The sequence below is a fragment of the Castor canadensis genome, chromosome 2, assembly GCF_047511655.1.
Source record: "Castor canadensis chromosome 2, mCasCan1.hap1v2, whole genome shotgun sequence".
Taxonomy (NCBI): Eukaryota; Metazoa; Chordata; class Mammalia; order Rodentia; family Castoridae; genus Castor; species Castor canadensis.
Window position 1 is genome coordinate 31,868,060 of NC_133387.1, and position 12,344 is coordinate 31,880,403.

Here is a 12,344-nt window from a genome sequence, read left to right on the forward strand (position 1 = left end):
TATCTCATTCTATTCTTTTGATTATAACTAACCTGCCTCTGAACTGTTGAACACTTCTGAGTGCCCACTAGTCACAGATGGTGTTGAGGACCGTGGAGATCCAGAAGTAATTTCTGAGTCACCTGCTTCCAAGACCCCATCAGCATCTCTTTCATTAGCATCTGGGAAACTGAAATCTGTGGAAGTCTCATTATCATTAAGGCTATCTGAGGTACCTTGCCCTGATCCACTTTCTTCATCACTTGTCAGAATAGCCCATGCTTTAGATTCTGGGCTGAGAGGATGTAGGGCACTGCCAGTCTGAATGTCACTGTCCTCTTTGCCATCACTGTGCTTCTGGCTCAGAATATTGGTTGGTGGTAATTTATCAGTACTACTGTCCACTCTAGTTTGACTGTCTGGGGTTACACCTGTGACTTTATTTTCTTCTTCCAAATTCCCAGATAGTGAATATATTGAGTTATCCTGATCCACAAGACTGTTTTCCTGGGTCTGTGAGTCATTTGTTACCTTTTCTTGTGATTCTTTATAGGATGAGCATGACATACACTTATTCATGGACAAACCATCACTATCTCTGTCATCATAATCATCATCACCATAATCATCACCATCTTCACCTCCACCCACTAAATCCGCATCAGATCTGGCACTGTGAGTCAGCTTAGAAGTAGCTTTAGAAGGAAGCAGCAGCCTGGTTGCAGTCACAGAGCCATCTCTATTGGGGGAAACAGCTGGAATAGAAATGTACCCATTTCCTAAAGGGAGAGATTGATCAGTGGATACAAGCATATCAGTAACAACTGTTGGAATACCAGAAAATACCTCATCAGTAATAGAACTTTTGGTGGAGGTGAAAACTTCACGAGAATATATATGCTTATTCATAAGTGTACTTGGTGGTTCATCAATCGATAACTCGGGAGTAGCAAACGCATGCCTTCCTTTTGGGGGAAAGGCCTGGTTCATCTCCAAATTGGCAGTTTGGAACAACTCATCATTACTATATAAAGAAGGTACCACTTGCTGGGAACTTTTGCTTTTAATCAAAACTGGTTCAAAATATTTCTCACTTGTGTAAGAAACTGATAAACCTTGAAGTGAAGCAGAGTGCATATTAGGAGAAGGCGATACATCAAAAACCGGTACAGATGTAGAGTGCAGCATGTTTTCACTTGAAGCAGAATATGATGTCATGAGTTGCAGTATTGCAGAACTAATTTGATTAACCTTGGGGGTTTCAACCAATATTGGATCACTAGGCACAGCTGGAAGAGCAGTTTTAAGCAAGCTGTCAACATCAGAAGCCTGAAAGGAAGGTTGCAGCAATACTTCAGTATTAAAAGGAGATGAGGCTTCATAGAACAAGAGCTGGGTTGAAGGAGATAACACTTCACTAAAAGCAGGGTCAGAGGATGCAGGCTCTGAGCTTGCACTAAGCACAGGTTTAAGCGAAGTGTCACCAAGTGTTTGAGACACAGTGTGTGTAGGTTGAACTGGGAGGTTATTTTCTGGAACTTGACTAATCTCATGATCAAAAACCTTAGTGGTGGGATAAGCAAGAGACCCTGGAAGCATGCCCTTTATGCTAGATATGGAAACAGAAGGTTCTTGTAAAGACACATTCACCTTATTTACATTCTCATACATGCTGGGCATGACTGTGCTTTCAGAATGGTTAGTCATCTCCCTCAAAGAAGAAATTTGCAGTTCAGTCTCATTTCCATATATTATTTCACTTTTAGTAAGTGGCTTATTTTCATCACCAAACACAGATGTTGTATATGTAAATTCCGCTACAGAAACAGGTGAAGAAATGTTAAGGGCTGTCAGCCCATCTGTGTCAGGTAAAAGAAACTCACTATCAGAGGAGTCTCCAGACCACTCCCCATCACCAGAGAGGGCCTGAGTAGGCTGCAGTAATGAGGCAGTTGGGGTTATTAATGAAGACTTAGGCTTTGATACATGGCTAGGGCTGCTAAATAAGGAACCCTGATCAGATACATGAACAGAATCATGCACAGGTATTGCAGAACTGTAAGAAACAGTGAAGACGTGTTGGGAGCCCTCATTACTAGACAAGGCATAAGAAGGTTCAGGCCCTGAAGAATGTGCATGCATCATGACATCACTGCTGGATGGTTCGACTTGAGAAAGCATAAGCGTGTTATAAAGGACACCAGATTCATTACCAAACTCCAACGTCTCCGAAGCAGCATGGGTAGTGGTCTGATGTGACAGCACATCAGAGTATTGTGCAAGGCTGGGCTCTAATAGCAAATCACCCCCAGCCACTGGCAGAGAAGCATGCAAGGATACCTTATCACTCTCAGCAGCTGAAGTAACTTGTGGAAGGATCTGAGAAATTGTATGCAGATGGCGAAACAATTCACTACTGAAGGAAGCAGAGGAAAATGGAAGCAAAGGTGCACCATCATAGGAAGACAGGATGGATTCAAATGACACATCGACACTGGGAAATACAGGCGTAGCATGCAAGGCCGAATCACTACTTGAAGCAGCAGGGGTAGTGTTGAGGATCTGATTGTCAAGCAACAAAGGGGTGACTAGAGGAAAGACTTCACTACTGTAGGAAGGTTGGAGAAGTGTCTCACCATTGTATACTGGCTGAGTTGTCTGCGAGTGTACCATGTTGATGGTGGGGACGAAATCATGTTGGTCAGAGGATGGAGTAAAAGCATGAGGTGTTACCTCAGTCGGGAGGTAGGCAAAGGGAGAATAACGTGGCATTTCCACATCTGTAGCTGGGGGACCCCGTGACACTATGGGGCCTGGTAAAAAGGACTCAGTTGTCTCCTTAGATTCATCAACAGGTATCTCAGTGTCATTAGTCTGGAGAAAGGTCTCTCGCCCCGATCCAATGTCAGGCTGTGTTGTCACATCTGTGGAGCTATGCAACCACACACTTTCATCAATAGAAGGATCCTTTGGTGAGTCTTCGGAACCTGATGAAGTTGAATCTTCTGAAGCATTTCTTGTAGACTCTGTTTTAAATACATCATATGTGATGGTCTCTGGTGTTTCTGAAGAAAATATATAACTGTGTGATATGTTCTCAGAAAAGAATGGGATAGAAGTTGCAAGACTGGAGCCTGAAGAATCATCAGCTCCAGTATCCAGCTTGAAATCAGTCAATAAGCTCTCTTCCTCACTGATGTCAGTAGACAACTCTTGATACTCTGTTATAGAAACTGTGTTTAAAGATTCTGCAGTTGCAGACAAGTTCATCTGTGGAAATCTAAGGATAGTTTTAGAGTCATCATTTAAAGAGACTGAAGTGCCCTCCACAGGCTGCAGTGGCAATTCAGTTGCAGTCTGGGAAGGCAAGGAAATTTCTTTTTCTGTGTCGAGTTCGATGACTGGTTGAGAAGTAGAATGTAAAGATATGTTGGGAACATAGTCCCTTCCAGAAAATTCACTTCCACTTGTTGGAGATCGGTTAGTTTTGGCCTCGTTGAATTTAGTCCCTATGTGATTATAGAGAGTTGTGGTAGAAATCTGGAGTTCCTTTCTCCTTATTTGGTTTGTGGCAGTGTCTCTACCAGGATTCATAACTGTCTCTTCTCCAATGTCTTTTATTTCTTCTTCCTCCTTTAAAAAGCAAACAAGATTTAATGGAAAATAAGGCAATAAGAAGACATTCCTAAGGGGTAAGCCAAAACCAGCGTCTAGGGCTTTAATGAATATGATCCCTATAGAAAAGTCAAAAATAAAAAAAAAAAACTTGTATAAATTATTTTATTTATTATTGTAATTAGATCTTCACAATCAAAGTTGTCTTTTCACTGTCTGTTTTGTTAACGTGAAATTGTAGTTATGAACAAAAGTTGGTTGCCTAGGGAACAATAATTGTATATTCAGTTTAACAGAAATAAAAGAATATTTGTCTTAAAAAAAAGAAAAAAAAGAAATATTAACAATATTTCATACTGCATTATATTACTAATCTTCACTTTTGGGCTCTTGAGAATTTTTATTCTCATAAAATACCATTATTCTATTCTATTCTATTTTTTTGAGTTGAAAAGGATTTTTATTTTTATTTTATCATTTTTACATTTACTTACGTGTATACATTGTTTGGGTCACCTCCCCCAATTCTAGACCATTCCGTTTTATTCTGTTCTATTCTTATTCTATTCACAATGCCTCTATTGTATAACGTTTACTGTTCATCCTCTAGGGAAAGTATCTACACTTAATGAAAACACCTTTTATATGGTTATCTTTATTTTAATGCTGTGAAATGAGGCAACTAAGTTAACATACATGAAGGCTTGGAAAGGAAGACACTTTGTAGTTGCATTTATGGACTGAAAGTGTTATTTAACATGGTACTTATTTTCTTTTCTTGTTTTTTATTTCTTTGTTCAGTTCATCAGGCAGCAAGCTAAAAAGCAATTAGCTTTCTTGTAATATAGAATAGTCATGAATCTATTTCAAAGACTAAAGTACTTGGACATTCAGAATATTTAATTGTATATATTCAGAATAAGTCATAATTTTTAAGTCATCATTAAAGGTGAAATTCAGAACTGAAAGAGATGTTTACTTTTTTGTTTTTATACTTTCCACTTAAGATGTAAGTAAACATTTTAAAAGCAACTTGTCAAAATATGATTCTACAAGTTATTTGACTTTTTATTTCCCTTAGAATCACTATTTAGGAGGCCAAGTCTCCCGTGTATACTTAGTATACTGACTCTGAAGGGTTCTGGCTCAAAGTCAATGAAGTCTCTCTCTCTCTCTCTCTCTCTCTCTCTGTAAGGTTGCGAGCATTATAACATAGCTAATCATATTTTTAGAAAACTAATTTGCCAAAGGTTACAAGATTTTTTAGTTCATGAGGGATGTGATTTTGTCAGTATCTTTTCTCTCAATAGTTTGCTAGAATGGGCATCTTGTAGATCATCTATTCGGCTTTTTAAGGCCATACTCTCTTAGAAGAAAAAAACCAGATACAAATTAGTGAGAACTTGAAAATGGAAGCCAAATCATACCTCTTCCTAATATTGAAAACATGGGCCAACCAAGTCACTCCCGCTCTTCCTGCCATGTTGTAATGATGGAGTCGTCTTTCCCCTCCTTTCTAAGGCTACTTCATACATCTGTCTTTAAAATCTGTCTCCCTATCATCTTAGAAATAAGACACAACTGTGTATTTCCATCTATTTTGTGACTGTACAAATTCTTAAAGAATTTTCTCATCATCTAAATGAGTTCTGTTCTCTCCTATTAAAAGGAATGTAAAAGAAAACTCTAATTCTTCGTTTCCACCTTTCAAGTAAAATGCAAAAGAAATATCACCTACTTTCCCTACATGATATAGTAGTCTAGGGCCCCATGATAATATTACTTTTCTTCCTGTTTGCTAGTATTCCCACATGAACACACTTTTTCATATCCCACCATAAGCTATATAGACTTCCATAAAATTTTACTAAGTTATAATGCTATTTGTCTCTTTTTTCTGCTACAAATTTTTTGGGAAAACTATCTACATAACACACATATGTGTCACATACATATCTTTCAATTGTCTTCTTTTCTAGCAGATTTAAAGCTTTGTAATGTTCAGTCAGATGCTTCTTGGAATCTAATGAAGATGATGACCCTTCACTAAGTCTTGTTAATCTATAAGAGGTCATGCTACCTTGTGTCAACATTTCAGGAACATACCATTTATGGACTGAATGCAGGGGCTCACACCTATAATCCCAGCTACTCGGGAGGTATAGATCAGGAGGATCACAGTTCAAGGATAGTCAGGGCAAAATTTAGTGAAATTGAGCCAGGCATGGTAATTCATGCCTCTAGTTCCAGCTATGCAGGGACACAGGTAGGAGAATCATGGTCTGAGGCCAGCCCCAAATGAAAAGAAAAGCCTACCTGAAAAAACTTACTAAAGCAAAAAAAAAAAAAAGGGGGGGGGGCGGGGCTGGGGGTATAGCTCAAGTGGTAGAGCACCTGCCTAACAAGCATGAAGCACTGAGTTCAAACCCCAGTACCAACACCCACCAGCAAAAAGAGTCAAAAATAATAAGTCATTCATGCTTAATGATTACTTTATAAACGTCTGACCACAAATATTTTAAAGGACACTCTTTCTTATAAGTTTCTGCAGAGTTTTGAATCTCTCTTAAGACCACTGTGATCTTTGTTATCCTTCTCAACTTCCATTTGAAAAAACTTTAGTGCAAGCTCCAATCATGCTGAATACTTAGCTTTCAAAGTTATACATTTCTATTTGGAAAGCATCTAAGGAATACCCCTGAATCCCTCACTTGCATCTTCAGGGCTTAAAAATCATCAGGGATCCAATCCACACATTGCCAGCTTCTGCCATTCACACCTGCATGAAGCAGCAGAAGTGAATGGTGATGGATCATCAGGGCTCTCACCCAGCCCAGAATCATACTCCAGGAAAACACATATGAGCCTTATTACAGTACCTAGTTTCAATGCGGTAGAATGGAGTGATTTCTCAAGTCGAGTTTGATAGCCACTGTTCCTGTACCCATCGTTTTCAATCCTTTTCTCTCTGTGGTACCAAATGCATCCTGCTTGTGAACTGCATTTGTGCCATGGCAAAGTCTCATAAATGCCATGGCTATAAATGACTTCCCCTCTCTTGCTGTTTCTCTTCCAGGTCACAATCTTCCTCCCACAAAAAAGCAATGATGACTTTTAAACTGTGCTTTCTCAGTGTGGTGCATTTTCTTCCTTTGCCTCCCCATATTCTCTTATCCGATGTTTCTGTTCTTCTTTGCTGGGAAGTGGGTGGGAGGTGAGTGAGGATATTCCCAAGTTACTCACCTGCCTGGTCACCACAGGATGGCCCTGTCCCACTACAAAGGTCACAGTGTCTTGTGGACTCCTACTACACCTTCTGTTTGTTTTTCAGGCCTGGATATAGCAGGGCACCCTAAGTATGATTAGCCCCAAGTGTATAAAGTTATTTCTGGTTGACTCCCACTGACCCTTCCCACACATCTGTGAATAGCTTTTTAAAGTTAACTTTAATAACTCTGCTTGTTGCCTCTTGTTGGGACCAGAACAGAAGTGATTCACTGAATTATTTTCTTGCCTCCTGATCAGTAGCCTTTTTTTAAACTATAACATGTCAGACTAAAGAGTAGCAATACTCAGACATGTTCACTTTCTTTCCTAAGGAGGACATCTACTTGTGTTTGTAATGCATGTAATTAGTGAGACTTCAAGTGCCATGACACATGTCCTTTGGTATTTCTAGCTAGAGTAATATGACAAAAATAAAGGCTAACCAAGTCACATATACTCATATAGCTAAAAGTTATACTAAATACAATATTATAGTTTTATATAGAAATTTTCTAGTAATTAACATTGGAAAACTTCAAATAACTCTCATAAGCTATGTTAAAGGATGCTTTTGTGTTAATGCCACTTGAAAGGAAAAATAAATAAACATGAAATGTTATAATTGGAGTAATAATGCAAAATAATTGTGTATTGCAGTTCATATAAGATGGAACTCAAACAGAATATGATTTTCTAAATGGAACCAATTATTAGAACAAGGGAGTGCTTCAGTTATAACTGACCAATGATTTAAATTGACAAAAAAGCACAAAATAATTTCTTTTTCTTTTTCTTGATGTGGTTTTGTTGATCATTTGAGACACATATGGATCATGTAACCAGATACATGACTAAAAATCTGAGCAAAAAATCCAACAATGAATAATTCAACATTAACTTTTACTAAAGTAATAACAACTAAAATCTAAGTGGCAATCCAAAATAGACTTAAATTCTGAAACATTTGAATATAAAAATGGCACTGATACCTTGGTTATTTCTTCAGTTCCAATTAATTCAGGGAAAAGGTCAAGTTCTACAAAATTAAAAACAAAATTATTACAATTTTTATTCAACTATTTTGCCTTGTGTGTTTACCTTTGGATAAAAGAGGGGATTTTTTTAAAAAATGAAAACTATGTTAGCCTTGAAAATATAAAATCTTTCAAAATAAAATTTCAAATTTTAGTTTTCAACACAACTGAACACCACATAAACTTATAGGTAATGGCATTTAAAACATTGATCTCTGTCTTCCATTCCAATTTTCTTCTCCACTCTCGCCCATATTACTGAAGCTAAGAAGGAAAAGGAGGAGTGAGAATGATATGAGTGAAAAGGAACTCAAATATTTTTAAATCAGTGCAGTTACTTTCATCCTTGGCACTATTGACAAGAGCCCTGTTGGGGGAGTGTCAGAGATTTTGTAGAGAACTAGTAGGATTAATTTTCTTATTTAGGTACTTCTTCCTTAAGTTCTTCTCACTGGAGGTCATAATTCTTTTTATTCTTCAGATTTAGGTCCATACTTATTTGTATGCAGGGTTCTGCACCAGGTAAAATGGAGAATGATTTTCAGCAACTTCTAACCCAGGTTGATAGCAGGAAGCACTGAACAGAAAGTTTCTTGTGCATTCTCCCCAAGGAAACTCAGCCATGCCATCTATGCAAAGAATTCAATAGCCAGACTCATTCAAGTCTGTTTTTCCCAGTCAACCACAACATATTTCTAGTACATGGATATCTCAGTACTAACACAAGACCTGTCAGTGAATGTAACGAAAAACGAAGAGCTGGTTCTTACACTTCAGTAAGGAACCAAGCCACACGGACAAATTACTGAGAACCAGATAGTATCTCTCAGTTGACATCTGAGTTAGCCATGTCATCAGGAAGATGGCAGACAGAGACAGTGTGATGGCTTGTGCATTATCACAGCAATGTTCTTGTATGTATGCTTTTATTGAGTCTCACTCCATCTCCAAAGTTTCTGCTCCGTCCCATCCCAGTGCTGCTTATGTTCTATGTTCTAAGTCTTTACATGTCCTCAAAGGATATGCATATTCCACAAATATTTCAAGGCACAACTGAGCTGATATTAAATATTTATCATGCAGGCATGTTTTCCAATACAGACTTTCTTGAGTGTGTTTTTACCAGAAAATTTCTAGGTATTAATGCATATAAAAGCAAAAATATAGTTCTACGCATGGATTCCATTTCTAAGATAATTCAAGCAAAATCTGTAAGTGCACCCAGTTTCTAAGATGATTTGGATAAAGTTAATGTTCTTGACAACTTAGTATCTCAAAGTCACTAACCTGAACATTTTCTGTGCTATAAAAATGAAAATACTCACTAGAAACATTCAGTCTTAAGTTATAATTCTTATTTTTTTTCCTAGTGGAAGGGTTTAAAAACTTTTATTTGGTTCATTAGTGCTATCCTTTTTCTATTTTTGTCCTTAGATAATAATCCTTTTCCCACCTCTGTTTTTCATGATTTAAAATTCTTAAATGTTTCCAAATTAAAGTGATTTTAATTGTCTCAAATTTCACTTCCCTGAAATTGTCTTTGAGGCTGGAGCATGGCTCAAGTGGCAGAGCACGTGCCTGCCCAGTGCAGTGTAAAATCCTGTGTATAAACCCTAGCACCTCCAAAAACACACAAAAGAGAAGGATCAAACATCAGAGTCTTTATAACCTTTAAGAAAATCAACATATGTGAACTAAACAATGAGTTGCAACTGCACTGTCATAGGAATAACCTTCAATACGATTTTTTTAAAGTTACAAGATGTTCATGCATAAAACCCTTCAAATTCAGTACAGGAGATGTTGCCTACCTTTACTGAAAAGATCCTAATATGGAACCACTCATTTTAATGTACTTTAAAAATATTTTAATATTAATTAAGGGCAAATTACATGAATACTTGTTAGTGATACATATGTTATACTTCAAGTTTTTCTCTGTTAAGAGGTTGCAGAAAAAGAATCTCATTTGTTTTAGCATGCATCAGATGTTTTAAAATTTGAAAACACGGTCCAGCTTCCCCTGAATACACAATGGACAAAGATAATTTTCTTATTTAAGTGAAAGGGTCAGGGTGAGATGAGGGCTGATTTCCTTTCCTTTCAATATCGTGGTTTGCATTTCATTTTCTGTATTTTTACCCTTTTACTAGAGCACAAGTTAGCTTTATGGATTATGCTTCTCATAAAGGAAAATGTAGGAAATAGATTCCCTAAAGAATACCAGTGACTTCTTCTATACTTGCATTGGCTGTTACTGCACTAAGAATAAGAAGTTCTCTGTGGAACTTCTTAGGCTCTGGGGTGACTGTGGGCCCAAGCAGCCCCTGGAGACCCGGTTGATTCCATGACACTCTCATGGGTGATTACTCCAAGAGCAGGCACCTTTGCACTAGTAAGGGTAGCTTACTAGTATCCCCTTTGAGGGATCTTCATTCTGGTTTCTGACTAGACTCAGATTACTTGAATCGATTGAAATTCTGGGGGCTCCTAGGAACAATTCCATAAATAAAATAATTTTGGAGGATTGTTTATATCTTCCTGAAGATTCAGGAACCGTAGTTCTGGGTCAGAGAGTTAAAGACTCTAGCATCCAAGGTCTAGTTATGCTGAATGGGAACAAGTTTGATAGCAGGTTCCCCTGGGCTGGTGGTTTCTTCATAAATAACAGCTGATATTTTAGTAACTAGTGGTTGACTCTGGCACTAACTGATCTATTAAGGAGTTGAAAATTATACTGGTTTACACTTGCATTTCTGCAAAATGGACTGTATAAAGGTTAAAACAAAGTCTATCTGATAGTGAGAACTATCAGTATCTGTTGTTTTTTCTTTTAGTGAACACTTAAAACTCACCTTTATTTAATAACTAAACAAAAGTAGGTGACTTATTCAGAGTTTGTTTTTGAGCACATGTAATGCTACAATGTTTTAAAAAGGAGTACATTAGTAAAACATTAATATTCCATAACACAAAAAAGCAACACTGATGTAGGTTGACAAGCAAAGCTTATTTAATCGTTTGAAGGTAAGCCAAGTTTCACAGCACAAAAAGTAAAAGCAATTTAGATTGTAATTGCTTTAAACTATGATTTTAAATATCATTATATAATAACATAACAGCACAGGATGGTACATGCAGAATATGGACAGATGTATAGTGATTTAATAAGACAACTGTATACAACTGAAAAGCACACAGTGATAGGAAAAAATGTGTTGATCTAATTCACCAGGAATTTAAGTTTAACACATATTGCTATCAAAGCCTGAAAGCATAATCTTAAATACTAATAATGTCCCCTATAACTGTATAAGCTGCAGTACAAAAGGGAAATGAGCACAACTATCTTAGTTATTGTGGTATAAATACATTCATGAATGACTCATTTGTAAATATAATTTTATAAAATGTCTTTTAAAAGAATATGCATTTCTTCTTTCTTTCCAACATTAAAAACCCAACATGGTGGTACATACCTGTAATACCAGCACTAGGCAGGATTAGGCAGGATTGAAAGTTCAAAGCTAGCCTGGGCAATATAGTAAATTTGAAGCCAGTCTAGGCTACATAGTGAGACATTAGCTCAAAAAAGATAAAAAAGTTTTCCTTGAAAAATTTTAATTAGTTTCTGAATATGAATACATTCGCTTAAAAATAGCATCTTGAAATAATCCTTAATGGCCATTAATTTATGAAGGTAGTGTTGGACACAGTAAAAAAATTAAGATACATAAATAATAAAATGGCCAAATTATCTATTTAAATGCACAATTTAAGCAAATTAACAAGTTAAATCCACAATTTGGAAGACTAAGTTTTCCTCAGATATTTAATAGAATAATTAAAATCTATTAAAGAATGAGGGCAGTTACAAATTACCTCCCATTTCATTTTAAGAAAAGCAATTTTGTTAAACAATACAGTACTTAGAAAACAGCTTATCCTAAATAGTGACAGACTAATTCAGTAGGACACATTGTAATGTTACCCAGGTAATGAAGCAGCATGATGGGCAGGATGAAATGTTACAAACAACAACTGTAAAATAAGCAACAAGCTAGTAAGTTTCCATATTAGCTGCACATAAATAGTGAAGTTCACTAATCTTGTAGGCACCAAATCTATTTTACCAAACTGCAAGGTAGCATGCTGTCTAGACTTTTACTGTGATATGTTTACCAGAGAAACAATATTTAAGATAAGTCAAAATTTAAATATATGGACTGAAATGCCATTGTGGCCCTTAAAATTAGAAAGAATAAATTCTAAGAGAACTAATATTTTCATTACAATAAGAATAAGAAAATCCTGTACTTTGATGAAGGAATTTTTAATAGGAACACTCAGGGGATAGTCTTTCTAAATTTGTAAGCCTGGACTTTTAAGAGGCACATCGGTTCAAAATATCAAGTTAAACACCATCTTTTACTAAAGCACCATTACTGA

At 36.7% G+C, this 12,344-nt stretch overlaps 1 protein-coding gene across 5 annotated transcripts in view; it reads right to left on the reverse strand.

Annotated features, from left to right (window-relative positions):
- Positions 1–12,344, reverse strand: part of Ptprz1 (protein tyrosine phosphatase receptor type Z1) — a 172,336-nt gene that overhangs the window by 48,614 nt on the left and 111,378 nt on the right. For 3 of the 5 annotated variants that reach the window (XM_074064354.1, XM_074064350.1, XM_074064357.1), the window contains 2 exons: positions 7,851–7,897; positions 33–3,612 (listed from right to left, as the gene is read on the reverse strand). In XM_074064354.1, coding sequence (XP_073920455.1) covers positions 33–3,612; positions 7,851–7,897 — 3,627 coding nt within the window. The remainder of the gene's footprint in view (positions 1–32; positions 3,613–7,850; positions 7,898–12,344) is intronic. The other 2 variants (XM_074064369.1, XM_074064361.1) reach the window with 1 other exon arrangement.